The sequence below is a fragment of the Lobosporangium transversale genome (genome assembly GCF_002105155.1).
Source record: "Lobosporangium transversale strain NRRL 3116 chromosome Unknown BCR41scaffold_13, whole genome shotgun sequence".
Taxonomy (NCBI): domain Eukaryota; kingdom Fungi; phylum Mortierellomycota; class Mortierellomycetes; order Mortierellales; family Mortierellaceae; genus Lobosporangium; species Lobosporangium transversale.
In genome coordinates, this window is record NW_019028991.1 from 658173 (window position 1) to 676938 (window position 18766).

The following is an 18766-nucleotide window of genomic DNA, read 5'->3' on the forward strand; positions in this document are numbered from 1 at the left end:
ATCGTTTGCAGAGCCATGTTGTTCTGAAAGGCTCAGCTGTTCTGTCTGTGTCTCTGTTTCTGTCTCTGTCCCTAGCTTCGGGCTCGTACCGGTTTCAGCAGTGGTCGGTGAGGCTCTTGGTGATGTAGAAGGTGAAAAGATTTCTCTGGCGTTGAAGAACAATAGCTGCTCATCCTCAGAGATATCTCGCTCGCTAGTACAGCTGCCTCCCCATCCCACTCGGACTTTATCCTTTTCTTGATTTTCAGCCAACTGCAGAAGAGGGCACGAGATGATATCGTCGTTTTCATACTCGTTCAATTTGGCTTTTGGTTGTATAAGCTGTTGCTGTTCAGCGCTAGGCCTTTTTTTTGATACCACATTGGAGTGATAAGGAGCAAAAGGTGATAACAGTGGTGGTGGAGATGATAGTGATGAAGATGATGAGGGTAACAGGATACATTCCTTTATAGTACTGCTTGTTGAATCGTGAACATTCGAAGTACTCATGTTTGCACTTTGTAAGTCATTTGGCAGCAACCTTCCATGTTGCTGATGTTGCAGAATTGCAGTGTTGGCGATGGTTTTGAGGAGCTTCATCCATGAGACATAATACAGCATGAAGGGTGAATGCCACAGCTGTGGGATCACTCGTTGGGACCATCTCTTCGAAATCAAGGCGCAGTTCAAGAGTGAAGCATGATCGAGATAGATGAGGATCTGGTCAAGAATCTCAGGTGGGAGTTTGTCATATATATCCTTAAATCTGACTCCTTTTTTGGAAGAGGACATCTCATACTGACTATTAGAAGATTGATGGTTTGACATGATTGTACTTGGGCTCTTGATGGTTTATTGGAAAAGATGTGATGAAGAATGTATTTAGTGAATGTGTAAAAGAAGAGGAAGCACAAACGAGGACCAGAAACATCAGAAAAAAATTCAGAAACGATATTTTGGTCAAACTATTCTATTGTGCAACCATGACAGATGTGTGATCAGGTGCAACATTTTTAAATTAATAGCTCATGGTTTTACTTTAATTGACAAACAAGAATCGCAGATCCTCAGGCGTCAAACGCGCCAAGGCTGCGGGATCTTTGCCAATTGTGCTATCCACCATTGCCTGCTTCTTCTCTTGAAGCTGTAGAATACGACTCTCAATCGAATTCTCAATAATGAGTCGTGTAATAAGGATGGGCCGGTATTGCCCAATACGGTGGATACGATCCATTGCCTGCAATTCTGCTGCAGGATTCCACCATGGATCACAGATAAATACTCGACTAGCTGCTGTCAAGTTCAATGCGACGCCTCCTGCTTTTAACGAAATCAGGAATACCGTTACTGTTGGATCGTCACTAAATTTCCTGATTGAAGCGTCGCGTTGTGCGGGCGTCATGTGGCCATCTAGCTTAACGCACTTAAAACCGGCTTTCTCGAGGCGCCACTTAATCAGATCTAAGAAGGTTACATACTGTGAAAAACAAATACTCTTCGTAGATCGATCCTGACGCTGTAGATTATAAAGTTGCTCTACTAAAGCTTCAATTTTTGTCGAGCTCCGCCATGTGTCCATGTTAATGCGATTCACAATCGAGGTACGGGCAAAGTTTCGGTGTTTAACTTCTGCTTCATAATCTGGCTCCTCTTTCATATAAGTGGGCTGTTGGAGATCGATCGAAAGAGGGATATGACAAACCGGGCACTCGGGTGCCTCGACAGCCGATGATGTGATATACTGTTCTGCATCTTCACGACAGAAAAGATGGTGGCACTTGCTGACAATGGGGTCCTCCGCCTAATATGGCCATGACAAGAAGTAAAAAAAATAGTATTAGATTAAATTAGGCACTTTTAAGAGATCAAATCATTTCTCGTAAAAGTCTATTACCTCTTCTTGACAAATACAGCAGACTAGAGTCTCAGGGAGGCCGACGTCACCTGGCTTGACCTTCTTCAAGACAAGGTCTGGATGGTCAACCATCTGCCTCATCTTTGTGAGAAGCTCAAAGATATTTGCATAGTTGTTGAGCACAGTACCCTGTTCGACATATGTTGAGAACTTGCGTTTTGTATCTGAGAAAAGTGACTCATATAGGTCCTCCTCCTCTTCGTTAAACAGATATCGGCTGACGATCATCTTCCGTGGAGGCAGCCCTAAGTCATCTGCTCGCTCCACTTTAGTTCGGCGCAACATTATCCGATCGAGCAATTTACGGAGCTTCGCAAACGCTTCTTCTCCAGACCCTTCCGCAGCAAAAGTCTGAATTGGTTTCAGGATTTCATTATTCCACCAACAGACATGACTTCAAGCATCAATGAAGTGGAAGAGCTCAGTTAGCAGCGGCATCAACAAATTACGCGATGAAATTCTTACAATTTAATATGATATACTTACTCCATGGGTCTGTGTCCACAGTCATCACAATCTTTCATGTTGCTATACTTCCAGTGAAGCGACTTGCATGAGCACTTTTTGCAAAAGTAATATCTAAAAGATAGTGAAGAGTCGCATCAGCACCGAAGTAATTAAGTAAACAATACTAATCAAAATCTCAACGAGAATGAGCAGTTGTACTGGGGCTTTTACCCATATGGATCGGCTTGCATGAAGCGAATAAGAGAGTATAATTCTCCAACTCGATTCTGCATAGGTGTTCCAGATAAGCACCACTTTCTATCAGCTTCAAGTGCAAACTAAGGAACAATAAGATCAATAAAGATATCGTATTCGGAGCAGCTGCCCCATTCATATACAATTCCAGCCTTTCAAACTTACTGCAGATCTTGCTGTATTACACGAACGCTCCTTGATATTATGGGCTTCGTCCAGAATGATACGATACCACTTGATACGGTGCAATAACGAATATTCTTTAACAGTTGTATTTCCTCGTCTAAAACCATACTTCTGCTTTCTGAACGCCGATTCGATGATAGAGTCTTCAAAGTATAAAAAAAAAAGTTAGATCAACGACAGAAACAAATGCATGTTCACCGTTATTAACTAAATTTACCGCTTACAGGTGGTTACGACGACATCATGGCTCAAAAGCTCCTTCATGCTTTCAGTACGATTTGGACCATGAAATACCAGGGCCTTAAGGGATGGGGCATGATTGGTGATCTCACTGACCCACTGCAGAATGGCAACAGTTGGGGCAACGATCAGATTGGGTTTCCCAGACTCTGACAAAAGTAGCGATATCATCTGGATAGTCTTCCCCATACCCATTTCATCCTATGTTTTTTTTTTTAAAAAAAAAAAAAAAAAAAAAAAAAAAATTAGTATGCATTGTTTTCGTGGAGAAGACAGGGACAGACACAAATTTCATTTGTCTTACAGCTAGAATTCCGCCCTTGAACTATAATTGAATGAAATTATTGTATAAACTACAGATTAGTAAAACGGAGCACATGGTTGGAGAAATATATAGAGAAAATCTGATCGATGACAAGTAGATAGGAGAAAGCGTTATCAAGTTACCATAGATTTCTCTTGTTTACGCATCCAGCCTAATCCTTCACGTTGGAAAGGTAAGAGTTTGAGTTTTAAGCCTTCCGGCTGCTCTGCAGCCTCAGGTGCTTGAATGCCAACCTTTTCAAGATCATCCCAGACAGTTGCAAGTTCGGGATGAAACTCTAAAAGTCTCTTGTTGACTTTCTCCGCCTAGTTAAGATGAATGATTTAGTAGCTTTCTAAAATTGAGGATATGGGTATTTTCTAGTCAAAGTACGGACGGCTTTTGCCTTACCCATGTCATAGTCCCTCTAGTTCGATCTCTCGCACGAGAAATAGGTCTGGCTACTGACCCCTCACTTGAATCAGAGGAAGAAGCATCATCATCATCATCATCATCATCATCATCAGATTCCTCGTTGATATTATCGCTGTCGTCCTTGATTTGAGCTGAAACTGCTGCAGCAGCTTTTACAGAGGCAATACGTGAGGGCTTTGTCCTTATATGTGTAGAAGATGAAGATGACGATGACGGCACGGATTTAGAGGTGGAAGCTTCAAGCTTGACAGCCGCAGCTTTGGAACGTGTAGGCCTCTTAGAGACCGTGGACTTGGAGGGAGGTGGACTATCAGCTATTTCGCTCAAATCCTCGCTCTTGAGAAGATCCGAGTCATCATCATCGTCGGATTCAATTTTGAGCCGTCTACTCAGGTCCATCGAGCCCGAACTTCTGGTGCGCTTGAGAGAGCGAGGATCAGCAATCAACTGATTCGAGGATGGGTCCTCGATCTTTCTCCTCTTCCCTAGGGCGACAGCGCTTGGAGTTACAACTGTTGATGGAAGGAAATCGTCCTCATCATCACTATTTTCCTTGGCCTGCTTCTTATCATCCTTATCATCATCGTCAATATTTAAATTTGATAGTGAAAAACTTGTATTGGGAGTGGAGGACCCTGAACTGGCCCTACTTGCCTCTGAGGCCGAAGTAGAGCTCATTGAATTAGAGGCAACAGCAGCAGCGGCAGCACGAGTCTGTCTTGTAGAGCGAGTGACTCTGCCTGAGGCCACGGAGGCAGTTGGAGTAGCCTTTTTGGGAGGCATTAGCTTGTGTAATGAGAAAGAGTGATGTTGAAGAAAGAATGGAAAGCGATGTCTGTCTGCCAGCGAATGCAGGACGAGAGGTCAAACGAGTGAGGATGGGGTGTAAAGGAAAAGAGAAGGAAACAACACAGCTTGCTTTTTTCTAAATTTTGCTTTGACATTTTTGACATTTTTGGTGGCAAGACCTGTCAAAAAAAAAAGAAATAAAAAGTATTATCTACTTAGCAGTCACAACCAACCATCCCCATCAAGACCTTTTTCTTGTCCCTGCCAACATTCGCTCAAGAAGATGGAGTCCGATCAAGTGTCACCAATGGAAGCAGTGGAGACAAGTGCAACCTTGAATTCAAGGTCACTACCGACAGCTATCCCTGAAATCCTATCCATCACCTTTTCATTTCTTGATAAGGAGACGGTACTTGCAGCATGTCGCGTCGCACGTGTGTGGCACCAGGCTGCAGTGCCTATACTCTGGAGGGCATTGATACAGCCTAAACTTACGCCATCATTCTACACTCAGTTAAAGACAAATGGCTGCCACGTGAAGTATGCGGAGCTAGTCCTAGACACTGACAACAGATGTCATTCGATTGTGCCAATGGAGCTGACCCGTATCTTGCAAGCAACACCACGAATAAAGTATCTTGGACTATACTTGTCACATGGAGAGCTACTAGAGACTACTTCCTCCTTATTGAGGACGATAATGTGCTTGGTGGCACCACAGCTTACAGGCATCGCTCTGGGCATTGGCTTGATTCGTGAAGAAGATGCCCAAATTTTTTTCCCATCGCTTACATCTATCAAGACGATTGAGCTTGTACGTTGTGCCTCGTCCTCAGTCCTCAAATCAATTGGAAACTCACAGCATCGGATGGGCACAGGGCTCTACAGCATAAAGGCAGGCCATACTTCACCAGGAGGTTCATTGGAAGGAACAGACATTGAGCTTTTCGGCGATGTTGCACTGGGCGAGCTTGGACAGAATGTCCCAAACCTGCAACATCTGAGTATCGTCAGAAACCTCAATATCGGGTCAGCTGGATTAGCCGAATTTGCAACGCACTGCAAGACAATTACGCGATTGAATTTAGAAGGCTGTCAACTCATTGAACCAATCGGCATTGAGGCTCTGATTGAGGCGTCGTTGCAGCTTAAATATGTCAAATTAGCTCGGACAGCGACTAATGATCAGGTTTTATTCAAGCTTTCAACACCACCAGAGCGTGCTGCGAAACTAAAGGCTCTATCAATCACACACTGCGTTGACGTCACAAGCTGTGGCATTCGATTCATTTTAGAGCTTTGTGAAAACTTGATTGACCTCGATTTTTCGCATTGCCCATATGTAAGGGTTAATATTTTCAAGGAACCAGCATGGGCATGTGCACAACTCAAAACACTTTCGATGGTTTATATTCACCAGAAAGTCTTGCCACATCAGAATGGTGTGCCGGATAAAGGTTCCACTTCCTACGCTATAGCTCAAGAGACTATACCTTTGCTGATATACCAACAACTTGGCCGACTCACCAAACTTCGAGAGCTTACTATTGGCGGCATGTGGATAGACCCAAAGCTATTCTCTTTAGGGCGCAGGACTCTAGAATCTCTCAAAGAGTTGGAAACACTGCGACTTATAAATTTTCAAGTGCCCCTTACCCGTAAGGAAATCATTTGGATAGTGACGTGGCTCCGGAGCCTTCGTAAGCTTCAGATTGACGAGGGTAGTGTTGATCAAAGTCTTTTGGATACCCTGCTGGAGATCAATACAGGGCTCAAGCTTGAATTATATTCGCCGACAAATCGTCAAATTCAGGCTACGGGAGCCGGTTGGGGGCCTACAGGGGAAGAAGATGCCTATAATACTAGTGGCGAGGAGGACCATAGTGAGATGAATGATAGTCCAATGAGCGAAGGACATTGGGGGTCCGATGATGATGATCGAACACATTCATATTATTCTGGTTACGACGATGAGTCGAGTGACGAGTATGGCAGCGATGACGGTGGATATAGAGGCTATGGAGGCTATGGACGCTATTGGGGATATGGGAGCTACAGAACCGCAAGCGAAGTTCACACAGACGATTCTGAAGAAGAACACCTTCGACAAGAAGAAGAGGAAGAAGAGCGCCTTCGACTGGAAGAGGAGGAGGAAGAAGAACGCCTTCGATTGGAAGAGGAAGATGAAGAAGAAGAGCGTCTCCGACAAGAGGAGGAAGAAGAAGAAGAGCGCCTCCGACAAGAGGAGGAAGAGGAAGAAGAGCGCCTCCGACAAGAGGAGGAAGAGGAGGAAGAGCGCCTTCGACAAGAGGAAGAAGAAGAAGAAGAGCGCCTCCGACAAGAGGAGGAAGAGGAAGAAGAGCGTCTTCGACTGGAAGAGCAAGAGGAAGAAGAACGCCTACGACAAGAGGAGGAAGAGGAGGAAGAGCGCCTTCGACAAGAGGAAGAAGAAGAAGAAGAGCGTCTCCGACAAGAGGAGGAAGAGGAAGAAGAGCGTCTTCGACTGGAAGAGGAGGAGGAGGAGGAACGCCTACGACTGGAAGAGGAAGAGGAAGAGGAAGAGGAAGAGGAAGAAGAAGAAGATCAGGATGACGTGTCATTGGACCGCAGAGTACACATTCGATTTCGGGAAAATCTAAGTTCCCCATCTGCGTCTGAAGTTGAAGACTGCGAGTCGACTTCTGAAGGAAGCTCAAGAGACCATCGATATAACTCTTCAGACTCTGGTTCCGAATCGGCAAATTCAGTAAGCATATCCAGCGATGAACCCGACTACGACTATTCTGATTACGATTAGACCGGGACTGCAGTTAGCTTTCTTCTTTCCAATATTCTCAAAGGATATGAGCATCCCGCAAGCGTGCATTGTACATAGTCAGTCTCTTGATATTGAATAAAAAATCATCCTATTGGTATACGAATACAGACTTCTAATGAATTAGCTCCATGCACCTGAACTTTACTTGCATGTTGGGCCAAAATCTCCCTTCTTTCTAGCTGCTCGCTAAAATACATGAGTTTTGCTGTCCACACTCATCTAGCCGTTTGTTTAACACAACATGGTAGATGTTTATTCAAAATCACAAGATGAAAGAATGATATCGACTGCGCAGAGAGCCAGGAAACAACAAATTGCCTTTCTGGAAACCATAGTGGGTATGCATTTTATTGCTCTATAGACTACATTTTTGGGATGTTGTCTTTTTTTTTTTTTTTTTTTTTTTGAATCGTAATGTACAAGTATTATGAAATGAAAATTGGGGAAGTCTGGAGAAAGAATGGTATTAAAAAACAACGAGGGTAGGAGTGAAAAAAATAAAAAAAGAAAACCAATCAACACTCAACAACCATATTGCTGTTAAAGGCCGTTTGGTTGCGGGAACGTAATTAGCTCTGTCGAAACAACGTTACTTGGCAGCATTTATCGTTGTCGTTGTCGTCGTCGTCGACTTGACCGTCTCTGAAAGGTCCAGGTGTGATGGATGTGCCAGAGCTAGCTCTCCTAGCCCAGGCATTCTATCAGCGCTTTCGCCTTGACCCTGGATCATCAAATTCGAAGTGAGCGAATTGATAGATCCGCCAAGACCTACATCAGCCATATTAATAGTTGTTTGTGACCGTCCCTGAGTCTGTTGAAGACATCGTGTGCTGGAGCTATCCTTCCCATCATCATCGTCATCGTCGTCGTCGTCGTCGTCGTCATCATCGTCATCATCATGGGCACGACGACGTCGCCATATCCCCCCAGTCTCATATCCAAAACGAGGATTCTCATTTGCCTCCAGAACATCATCTTCAGGGTCTCCAAAAATCATGCTAAAGAATGCTCCTGCAGTTTCACGGACATTGGTGGTGGTGGCCGTACCTTTGCGGCTAGGACCATTTATCGCTAAAGCCCCAGAAACGACGCCCATGGATCCTGTCCCCCCTGTCACAGGATTAATGGTAGAAGATGGTGCCCCAGCGGCACTGTTGTTACCACTGTTGGGGCTGAAGTCTCGGCTTAGTTGATGGCGAATGTTATTACCTTGTCCATGACTGACCGTATGACGATGCAATGATGGTCCTGAAAACATAGTTGAGCGAACAGTCAAGGGCATCACCGTCGATCCAGATGTTGAAGGAGTCGTTGTTGTATCTTTGACAAAAGCCACTCGTGGACTCTGATTTGCAGAGCCAGGTTGCTGTAGCGAATTTTGCAGAGCAGTACTGCTGTGATGAGCTGGCCCAGATGGGCCTGTTTGGTAGGGATGACGAACACTCAAGAATGGTGAAGGGAAAGTAGCCGATTGTGGCGAGGCCACAATATTAGATCCTTTGTCGCCCATGACGATATTGTCCATAGCTGCAGAAAATGGCGCAGTAGGAGCAGCAGCAGTAGTATTAGTAGTGAAGCCCACACAGCATTCTTCAGGAAGAAGTGGTACTGGAGGCATAGAAGCACTGCGTCTACAACGCGTGTTATTGCTAATAGATGCTCCATGGCCACCTATGAGGTGAGGTATTGGTGGAGGTTGCAGCGTTGATGAGCGAGGTGCAGATGGAGAAAACTTGCGCAGGTTGGGCATGAAATTCGAATGGTTCATCGAGTCACCCATAATCATGGCTCTTGGTGGTGATGTCGCCAAGAATCCACTACTAGAGATGTGCTCGCTGCCACTACGGACACCATCATCTGACCTACTGTTATTACGTGAATGAGCATGGACTTTTACGGCTGGACCATCTATCGCTGCTACAATAGAACGCATGCCCGATCTATCATCCTGGAAGGACCTCTTCTCGTCATATCTATCCCATTGTGATGATCCAGGTAGTCCTGTAGTAGGCGCTGGGGTGTTGGGCGACGAATCTGTGAAACAGCCTTGCCAGTTGGATGGTGATGGAAGGGAAATACTCTTACCATTCTCAAGGCTGGATGCAATGGTGTTTCTACGCTGAGCTAGTTGATAGTGATGCTGATGGTAATGCATATGTTGCTGATGTACCTTATCCATGATATGAGGAGTCAACAGGTGCTCATTCTCCTTGCCTTCAACTCGGAATTCCAATTTTCCTGCAGTTGCAGAACTGTTCAGAGCAAAGCCCACCTCGACTGTATCATCCAGATCCCAATATCGGTAGAGAGGATTTCTGGGCAACCAGAGCTTGCGATTCAAGGGCTTAAGCAGTGCTGGATGGACATATGTCTCAAAATCTGAGGTCTGATCCTGATAAACAATCTTGGAAGGCGTATGGTCGAAATGTGAAGCCAGGTGTGATCCCATGCCTAAATTATGGAATTCGTAATTTTCTACGTAGAAGCCATATTCATCCAAGAATCCTGTGGGGTGGTGATGGTGATGGCGATGGTGATGGTGATAATGGCCATTATTGTCTTTCTCATCCATCAATGACGATGGGATCTCAGTTTGAGGTCCATCCCTCGGGTCATCTCCCACTGTGAACAATTTGATCTCACGAGTCGAGCCTTGTTTCGAGGAGAGCTGTGAAGATGAGTCCAGGATATCCTTAGTATGGATCTTGAGCCCCAGCGAGTTCCGAGAACTGCTTTTTTGTGGTGCTTCCACATCTTGAAGATCTTCCATCATGCCAGACATACTGAGGCCCAAGTTTTCCGCACCCATGTAATATCCGCTTGCATTCGATGTTCTCTTTTCTGATCGGTTACCTGACATCTTGGTTGAGGAAGAGCTGCTCATGACCGGTGAAGTGCCAGCCATTTCTATTTTTTCAGAGTCATGGCTATTTCTTGCGACTTTCTGATGTCCATTCGCCTCGGCAGGCTGAGACTTGCCTAAAGTAGCTACATTGCACCCATTCACAACACCATCATCGTTGACAGCACCAGAAGAGCCACCATCATCCATGTCAACACCTTCATCGCTCTGACCAACCTTCCTTCTACGCAAACTTTGAGGCCTCACGATGGCACTCGAACATGCTAGCTCAGCTTTTGCCAGCATAGGGATCTCATTCATCGTGTAGGATGAATCATCATCAAAATTTCGCAAACCGGTGTCCAGCGGCAAAAACTTTGTCCTTGATCTGAATAGATCGTGACAGAGAATCTTGAAATAAGCTGTAAATCCGATCAGGGTAACACAAAAGAAACCTGCAACGAGAGCCTTCTTTGACCAAAGGATTCCGACCATCATGATCTGAAAGATGATAAGGCCATCAGTTGTGTACTGGAAAACATGTCGGAAGAATTTGCCACTGTTTTCGTATTTGCGGATGTAACAGTATGCCAGCTGATGCTTGAAGACCAGGAGCGCAAAAGCGAAATATACTACAGCAGCCACGAGGATTAATGGATTAATGAGTGAATAGATAAAGGTGATGACGATAGAGAGAATGTTTTGCGGATAATAGTAATAATATTGGAATGCCCACGGCGTAGAAGCTCGCTGAAGCGATCGAGGTGTCTGTGTCAATTTTCGAGCGGTGGCAAATGCATGAACGATCAATTGAGACCAAACCTGGACAAGTTCCAGTGCATGCGTGCAGGTGTTGAAGACAATGTAAAAGACAAAAAAAGTTGCTCCGAGAGGCAAACTATCGGCAAGAAGAGTGAAAATGTTGGTCGGTTGTTGAATCAATGTGAGAATAGTTTTCAATATGGCAGTTCCGATCATGAAGACGAACAGAACGTTGAAGATCAGGAAGTGATAGTAACGTCGAAAGACTCTGCCTTCTAGGGCTGAATAGGACACTGGTAACTCTTGCTTTGTGATTTCTATTCACAGAAAAAAAAAAAAAAAAAAAAAAAAAAGTTGTTTGTGTAACAAACATGTGTGGTTCATTTTTAGTGTTTGGTGTTGTGTATGGACATGAATATTCTTCGTTAAAAAAAAAAAAAAAAAAAAGTCGCTTGTCTGACCTAGGATGATGACAGGAGCAAGGGCCAAAAAGATGGTGACAAAAACAATGGGAAGCACATTCTGTATTAATGACTGAATCAAAGGCGATGCCTTGAGGATCGGTGCTAGGAACTTGAATTTTTCAGACAAAGCATCTGCAGAGGTCAGCAGCAAGAAAGACGAGGTCGGGAAGATCCAAAAAATAGTCAGCACCCTATGGAAACAAATGATGTAAGAGCATGAGGATGGATGAGAATGAAGATTCCATTCATTATCGGGTTCCAGGATGAGGAGGCGACCAATATAAGTTAAGAAAAAAACAAGGTTAGATATTAATATTTTAGTTCGGTTACTTGTTTTTTTTTTAAAAAAAGGACCCACCAAATACTCAGGTTGACCACAATAGATCGTGAGAAGCGATTGCGAAAGCTAGAAGTCAAATTACTCCAGAGCACATCTCTTGGCTCCATAGCTAGTCTCACATTCAGACCCTGAGGTCTGGAATCGATCTTGGCTTGAGCACACAATTGTGCAGATAAATGATGTTTGAACGTGACAAATCCAAAGGATGTCGACTTGTATCTCAAAGATCCATCCCGCAGCTCGCCTACTTTTCGATCCAATTTGTTGTACTTGCGAACCAAATAATCAATCGAATTGACACGATCTCCTCCTTTCTTAAATCGATGGACCTGACGGGTGGGTTGAAAATTGTCGAGTATCTGGCGATCCAAGGCTGCAAGTGCATTCCAGACCGTATTATTATCACTAACGCTGCCTTGGTCATGTCGATGTAACTCTTTATTATAATCATTATCCTCATCTTCTCCATTTTCTGCCTTGCCATGGACATAGACATCAATCAAATCCGAATGTTGAGAGAGTGCAGAGAGTGGTATATTGAGCTGGGGCTGTTGTTGCTGTTGTGAATTAGATCGTTTATGTCCTTCTCGTCTATGTACGAAAATGGATTTGCGAACTTTACGATACTGCTTATTATCCAAATGAAGGTCCTGAGCCATCCTCTCTAACGTTATCATATCCATGCTCTGAGCTGTGGTTGAATTACTCTTATTGTGCTTTTGTTGACGTTGATGGTGATATGGGGACTGCGGCTGTGACGATGGTTGGAGAAGGGGTTGGTCCTGAGTGATCGAACTTGACAGGGGCGATGGCTGGACTCTGAATTTACCCTGCCTGATACTCTCTAACACTTCCTGAGCAAGCTCTATATGAGCCTTTTCCAGCATATTTAACACGCTCTCTCTCCTGTCGAGCTTTTGATTGAGTCGACCACAATGTTGAACTACAGTTGCAGACTCGACAGGGCCCATTTTGAGCGATTCGAAATACTGTTTCAATGCTGCGTCCGAACGTAGGTTTGAGGGTAATCGACTAAGAAAGATGGAACGCTCTGCAATCTCTCCTTGACGAATCCGTTGGAGTGTATACTCCCTTCTCAGGTCCATCCACTGCCAATAGTTCTTGAAGAGCAAGAACATCCAGCTGATCGTGACAACGTAGGTGAGAATAACATGAGCCCACAACACATCTGAGCTATCCGCGAGGTTGGCGATACTCAATCGAGGTACTTCTGTTTTATTACCATCTCCATAATAATGAATTGGAAAGAGGATTATGCCAACCACAATTGCGTTGAACACACAGAACTGGAGACACATTCGAAGGAACCGTAAAAACATGACTGCATCCAGACCAACGTTCGCAATGTAAAATTCCTCCGATAATCGAATTGTTGGTAAGATCCAGCCCAAGAATTTCATTGACAAGGGTGGCGAAGGGTTCCTGCATGTTGGTTTTTTTTTTTTAGGGCAAAGAAGATGAAATTAAAAATTAAGATAGTTTTGCACCGTTAGACCCTGCTGTATCAAAAATCGACATCTTATTCTGTTCAAAAGTAAAATAAAGTATAAAATATAAAATATAAAATAAAAAGACCGAAGGTGTGGGAGGAATGTGGAGGTGTGAGGTGCGAAATAATGTTGGTTCCTGAGACAAGGAGGTTTTAATAAAAAAAAAAAAAAAAAAAAAAAAAAAAAATTACATTTTAAGTCGACATCGAGGTGAGTACAAGTATTGAAGAGTCTTTTTGCGTCTATTCCATTCGAACACTCCGATGCAGACGACACTGACACCAGCACTGAGTCCAATCTGAGCAACCAGACCGTCGAATGTCGGTACAATGAACCGGGACTTGTAATACGACATTGTTCTGGCTTCAAGCTTCACACGCCCCTGGTAGCAGAGATCCCGCTTCTCTCCTGATTAGATGTACTGTGCTGTCGCTGAATGGCTAGTAGAATGGAATGCCACAGGATGGAGTGAATGAAAGAAGAAGGAGAAGGAGAGAAGGAATTGTGTATATTTTTTTTTGAATGTATTTTTGGAGTCGTAAAAAAAAAAAAAAAAAAAAAAAAAATTAAAGTGCTTTTTTACAAAAGAGTGTTTTATATGAAGCACTTTGTGGGATAAAATAAGACAGAAAAGGAGTTGAATAGTTAAGATGAGAATGATGAAGTAAAGAGATAGAAGATAAGGAGGAAGAAGAAAGAGAGTCCAGCTATAGGTGAATAATAAGAAAGGTACAGAGGGAAAGAGGAGAGGAGAGGAGAGATCAACAATTGTGCAGCGATCCCCGTCTTCCTGTGAAGCTGACAATTATTTTTTGTTGCCAATAAAGTCAATGAATAAGAGAGAAAAATACGTTCAGTGCCAGAATTGGGTGGGAGAGTGAAATTGAATTGAGATACCGGTTTGAGCTAGGCTTGCTTATAACAAAAAACCAACCAACCAAAAAGAGCACTGGATGCGAGTGCTTCCTCCACTCAAGCAAAAAACACACTCCAAGGAAATTGATGAATCACTTTTCCTTCATTCCTTCATGGAAAAAAAAAAAAAAAAAAAAAGACAGCCCAACGCCACCTTCAGCGCAGCTCCTTTGTTTAATAAGAGTAATAAGACGTAAAAAGAGTATGAGCAGAGACATTTTAATCAGGAAAAGAGAGGGGGAGAGAAAGTGAGGGCTTTTCTTCAATCTCCATTTTTCATCTCTAACGATAAAGGCTGTGTGTTTGGAATGACCGCCTCTCTTTTCTCTTCCCGTTGTGCATCCACATTCTCTGCTACATTTTTTGTTAATTTTGGTGAAACGTTTGATGGATCCATCCTGAAACTATTTGTCCACCCGGACAACAATCACCATCTCTTTGTAACTCAGTTGATCGTCTGTCGTCACCATCGAAATCTTCGAGATCATACATACACATTTACATTTTTATAAAACATTTGTATATACAAAAATAACAACACCAGAAGAAAGTATATACTATGTTATATGTATATATATATATATATATATACATGCTTTTAATGGCGAGCAGATGCTAGTTATGCAGAAACTGGGGCATTGAAAGAACAAAGCCGTCAATATGCATGACCTAATGCGAATTTAATTATAGTGAACTCAAATGACATGACAGAGTACGGACCAATGAACCATTGAAAGCACAGCTTCAGTCTGTCAAATCCGACGGAGAATGACAGATAAATAGACGGATATTCCTTTTCCCCCTTTTTTTTAAAAAAAATACATGAACTTTGTTTCCATGTGGGATTTGACGGTCATCAATTAGCCATGAATATCAGAGCAGGAATGATTTTATTATTTATGCACGTATTGAAAATATAAAATGCAGTTGAAAAAACGGTAGAATGTACATGTCATATGTCATATTGAAAGAGCAAACAATCTACTTCTTGTTCTTTTTCTTCTTTTTCTTCGATCCTGTGGCTGAAGGCGCTGGCGAGGAATCCATGCTATCAATCATATCATCCGAAGGACTTTCTGCTGTCGTATTTTCAAACACCGTAGTCGGTGTCAGAGGCTCTTTCATCGTCGCCGTTGTAGACGTTGCTATAGAGGCCACCGATCCTGTGGACTCTATTGATTTCTTGACCGAATGCTTCCCTCCTTGTTCATCCATCTCTTCTGTCGCTGCTGATGCTATCTCGGGAATCACTTTCAAATCACTTAGATGAGATGAATACTGCTGTACTTGATAGGGACGCTGCCTCTTTTGTTTGGCATTTTCCATCAAACTTCCTTGCCCGCTCAAGTCTTCAGCAATCGACTGTGGATGGCGGCGCTCTGGAGGCGCTTTGGTAGCCGGATCATGAGAAGATATCTTTGGCGTAGAAATACGACTACTCTTGATCGATCCTGTCCTGAACGCGCATTCGTGATCTTCATTCAACAAGGGCTGGTTCTCCCTGCCTAAAGCCTCTGTAGATGTATTCCTTGATAGTAAAATGGTCTTTCCTGTAGACATGTAATGCTTCGGGTTCTCCACCGAGTGCCCCGTCAGATTGGGCTCGCCTGTAGACTGTTCTTTAGTGCTTGAGCTGTTCACAGGGGCATTATTAGGCACTAGAAGTGGTGTCGGCGCTGGAGACTGGAGAAAGTTCTTCAGGTTCTTGATCATGTTGACATTTCTAGTTGGTTTCCGAATAACCTTGATCTTGTTGTGAACATCCACATATACATCCGATTCATCCACAATCTCTTCGCCCAGCAACTCCTCGATTACGTCCTCCAATGTGATTACTCCTACAGGAGCTCCAAATCCACCTGGTTCCGATGTCACCATAGCCATATGAGATCGTCCCTCCTGGAAAAAGTTGAGAATGTCCAAGCAACTGGTGTTAGGAGCAGCTTCTGGCAACGAGTTGATCGTAAATTGTCGTACTGGAATATGGTCCTGAGGATCATAGGTAATGAGTCGCTTGACCAACAACATCCCAATAAAGTTACTTGGATCGTCGTGGCGGTAGATCGGGATACGCGAATAACCAGCAGAAACAATTTCTTCCATCAAATCTTCATCAAGGATAGCATCTTCACTCAATGTGAACACGTCTTCTAGTGGCGTCATCACCTGAGAAACGGATTTTTCCTTCAGATCCAGGACAGAAGCAATAATCGTCACTTCATCATCTGTCAATTCGCCAATCCCATCGACTTGGTGCAACGAAACAAGCGTCTTGAGTTCGGTCCTACGATAAGTCGTTCCGTGATGGACTCCGAGCCATGAATCCAGGATCATGGCAATTGGATAGGCGATAGGCGACATGATGTACATAAAAACCATCATTGGTTTAGCACAGTGAGCTCCAATAGCAAGGCCATAGCGCGCACAGATTGCTTGAGGGATGATCCTAGAGGTACGAATTGTTGGTGCATGCTTGGATTCATTAAAAATATAGTAACGGAATTAACAAATACAAAATGGAACACGCCAGCTTATTCAATCACATCGATCATGCTGGTTTGCTTACTCTCCAAAGACTACAATCAACATTGTTGAGATTAAAATAGCGACGATCCCCCCTCCTAATTCAGAATCTAAAACAACGGGCAGCGTCTCGTTCACGATAACGTTTCCTAAGAGCAAAGTCACTGTGATTTCATCGTGCGTAACATAAATGGTCCATTAAATAAAAATATTCCGAACTTGATGAAATTGAGACTAAAAAGCTCGTGGGCCAATGAAAGTGAAGGAATATTCATCTTTACCTAAAACCCAGTGCTTCCCTCTCGAGAGTAAGCCATAGACGATTTCGGCATGGATTTGCTCTTTAGGACTTCCAGAAGCCATAAGTACATGCAGATTGGTTTCGTCCAAGCCCATCAGTCCAATTGTCAAACCTTGAGACAACATGAAATAGCAGCATGCTTACAGTGAGAACAAGAACCCTTTCAAATAGAGTGGAGCACAGCACCAATAACATTTCCTCAAAAATAGGAAAGAAACATGTCCAACTGTTTACTTGTGGACTTTTTTTGGATACAACTTCAGCGGAGAACAAAAAAAAAAAAAAAAAAAAACTGAACCTACCTGCGAAGATGCCTCCGAGCATGACCAAAAAGACAATCAACGCCATCTTTAGCCAAAATTCAAGAGACGTTACATCGCCTTCTCCATGTTCGGGTTCATATTCCTGCTTTGAGGCAAGCGCAAATGATTTAAACTCTGAATCTTTACAAAGAGCGAAGACTTGTTGTTGGTGTTGTTGTCGGTGTTGTTGTCGTGAGAAAGTCGAGGCCAACTTTGTCAAAAGAACAAAGTTTACAAAAAGAAGCACATAGATCACAATGTTTTTAAAGCCTAATGAATGCGGAGTAATATCTTGTTTGCTGACATCCTTCTTCATGTTTGTATCACTACTTTTACTGAGCGGCGGATCCGATTCTATTATAGGTATATCGACAGTAACTTCCTTTCCTCGCTGCTGTCGCCGTTGCTGTTGCCGGGAGTGCTGGTAAGATGAATACTCCATTTGTTTTGAAATTTGAGCTATTACTATTGTACGGATAAAGGGAAGGCAGGACCGATCAGTCTTTAACCAACTGTCCCTATCAGGAGAGGAAACAGTAGTGAAATGAAGAAATGAGAATGGGAAGGAGGAGAACTAGAATGTCAGCCTGCAAGATGAATGAGGCGAATGAGAGACAAAAAATTATAAAAAAAAATAAAAAATAAAAAGCGGAAAAGACAAATAAAAGAAAAAGGACAACAACGCTTCGTTTACTCCCCCTTACTTTTTTCTTTCTTTTTTTTTTTTTTTTTTTTTTTGTACCCTAGACGAGTGGAGATATGCAAGTTCAAATGGTGCACGCGTTTGTAACCGATCTATCTGTTTCCAGCGTAACAATTGAATCAGCCAAGCAGAAATACTGCTTGAGCCACGTGATGGTATCCATTGCAATCGTTGGAGTAGCATGACTATGTGATCTTTAAAGTTTCTCCAGATCCAAGATCCGAATTGAACAAAATGCAGCATGGTCATATTCCAGAATAATAATAATACACATTTATATAAATATATATATCCATCCTTAGCAACAGATAGATAGACTATTGTAGGAGAAAAAAGCACGAATAATAAAGAAATGGAGGAGGGTGATGAAAAATCTAGATTCCAAACCAAGAAATAATAATTGTCAAGATCATGACCAAATTGATATGGGTCTCTTAAACAGATTTGAACAAATCCGTAAAGCAAAGATTCGTTGCACAAGTTTAAAAAGACCTAACCAACAGGACGCCACCAAAAATCCTTCACTCACCCAAAGTCAAAAAAAAAAAAAAAAAAAAAAAAAGTCAAAACAAAAAACATTCCGAGGTTCTCATTGGCCATCAGCCACAGTAGATAATTGCTCGACGTGATGGTGCCATCGACATCGCGGTCACGCCATCCAACCCAATCTTTTTTTGTCTGTGCCTCGCCCATTGACCAATTAGTAACCATAGTCTCCTATATCACTTCTGTATT

The 18766-nt window shown here is 43.1% G+C and overlaps 4 protein-coding genes across 4 annotated transcripts; 1 reads left to right on the plus strand and 3 right to left on the minus strand.

Annotated features, from left to right (window-relative positions):
- Nucleotides 1–817: 817 nt before the first annotated feature.
- BCR41DRAFT_335118 (SNF2 family N-terminal domain-domain-containing protein) lies at nt 818–4656 on the minus strand. Its single transcript, XM_022021970.1, has 9 exons — nt 3738–4656; nt 3470–3652; nt 3327–3347; nt 3007–3223; nt 2762–2925; nt 2573–2679; nt 2381–2473; nt 1874–2288; nt 818–1780 (listed from the first exon to the last, which is right to left on the minus strand). The coding sequence occupies exons 1-9, from the start codon at nt 4542–4544 to the stop codon at nt 1019–1021; spliced, it is 2769 nt and encodes a 922-aa protein (XP_021882664.1). The 5' UTR covers nt 4545–4656; the 3' UTR covers nt 818–1018.
- A 140-nt stretch (nt 4657–4796) lies between these two features.
- On the plus strand, nt 4797–7450 carry BCR41DRAFT_351339 (hypothetical protein). The gene has a single exon (XM_022023784.1). The coding sequence runs from the start codon at nt 4834–4836 to the stop codon at nt 7345–7347; it is 2514 nt and encodes an 837-aa protein (XP_021882665.1). The 5' UTR covers nt 4797–4833; the 3' UTR covers nt 7348–7450.
- A 3126-nt stretch (nt 7451–10576) lies between these two features.
- Nucleotides 10577–12435, minus strand: BCR41DRAFT_303779 (hypothetical protein; the record flags this gene model as incomplete). Its single annotated transcript, XM_022020733.1, has 3 exons — nt 10577–11289; nt 11434–11627; nt 11795–12435. Coding segments are annotated over 3 exons (1548 nt in total), but the record flags the coding sequence as incomplete, so codon positions are not given.
- Nucleotides 12436–15183: 2748 nt separating this feature from the next.
- Nucleotides 15184–17644, minus strand: BCR41DRAFT_369789 (hypothetical protein; the record flags this gene model as incomplete). Its single annotated transcript, XM_022026487.1, has 4 exons — nt 15184–16648; nt 16769–16889; nt 17007–17138; nt 17329–17644. The coding sequence occupies 4 exons, from the start codon at nt 17642–17644 to the stop codon at nt 15184–15186; spliced, it is 2034 nt and encodes a 677-aa protein (XP_021882667.1).
- Between the last annotated feature and the right edge of the window lie 1122 nt (nt 17645–18766).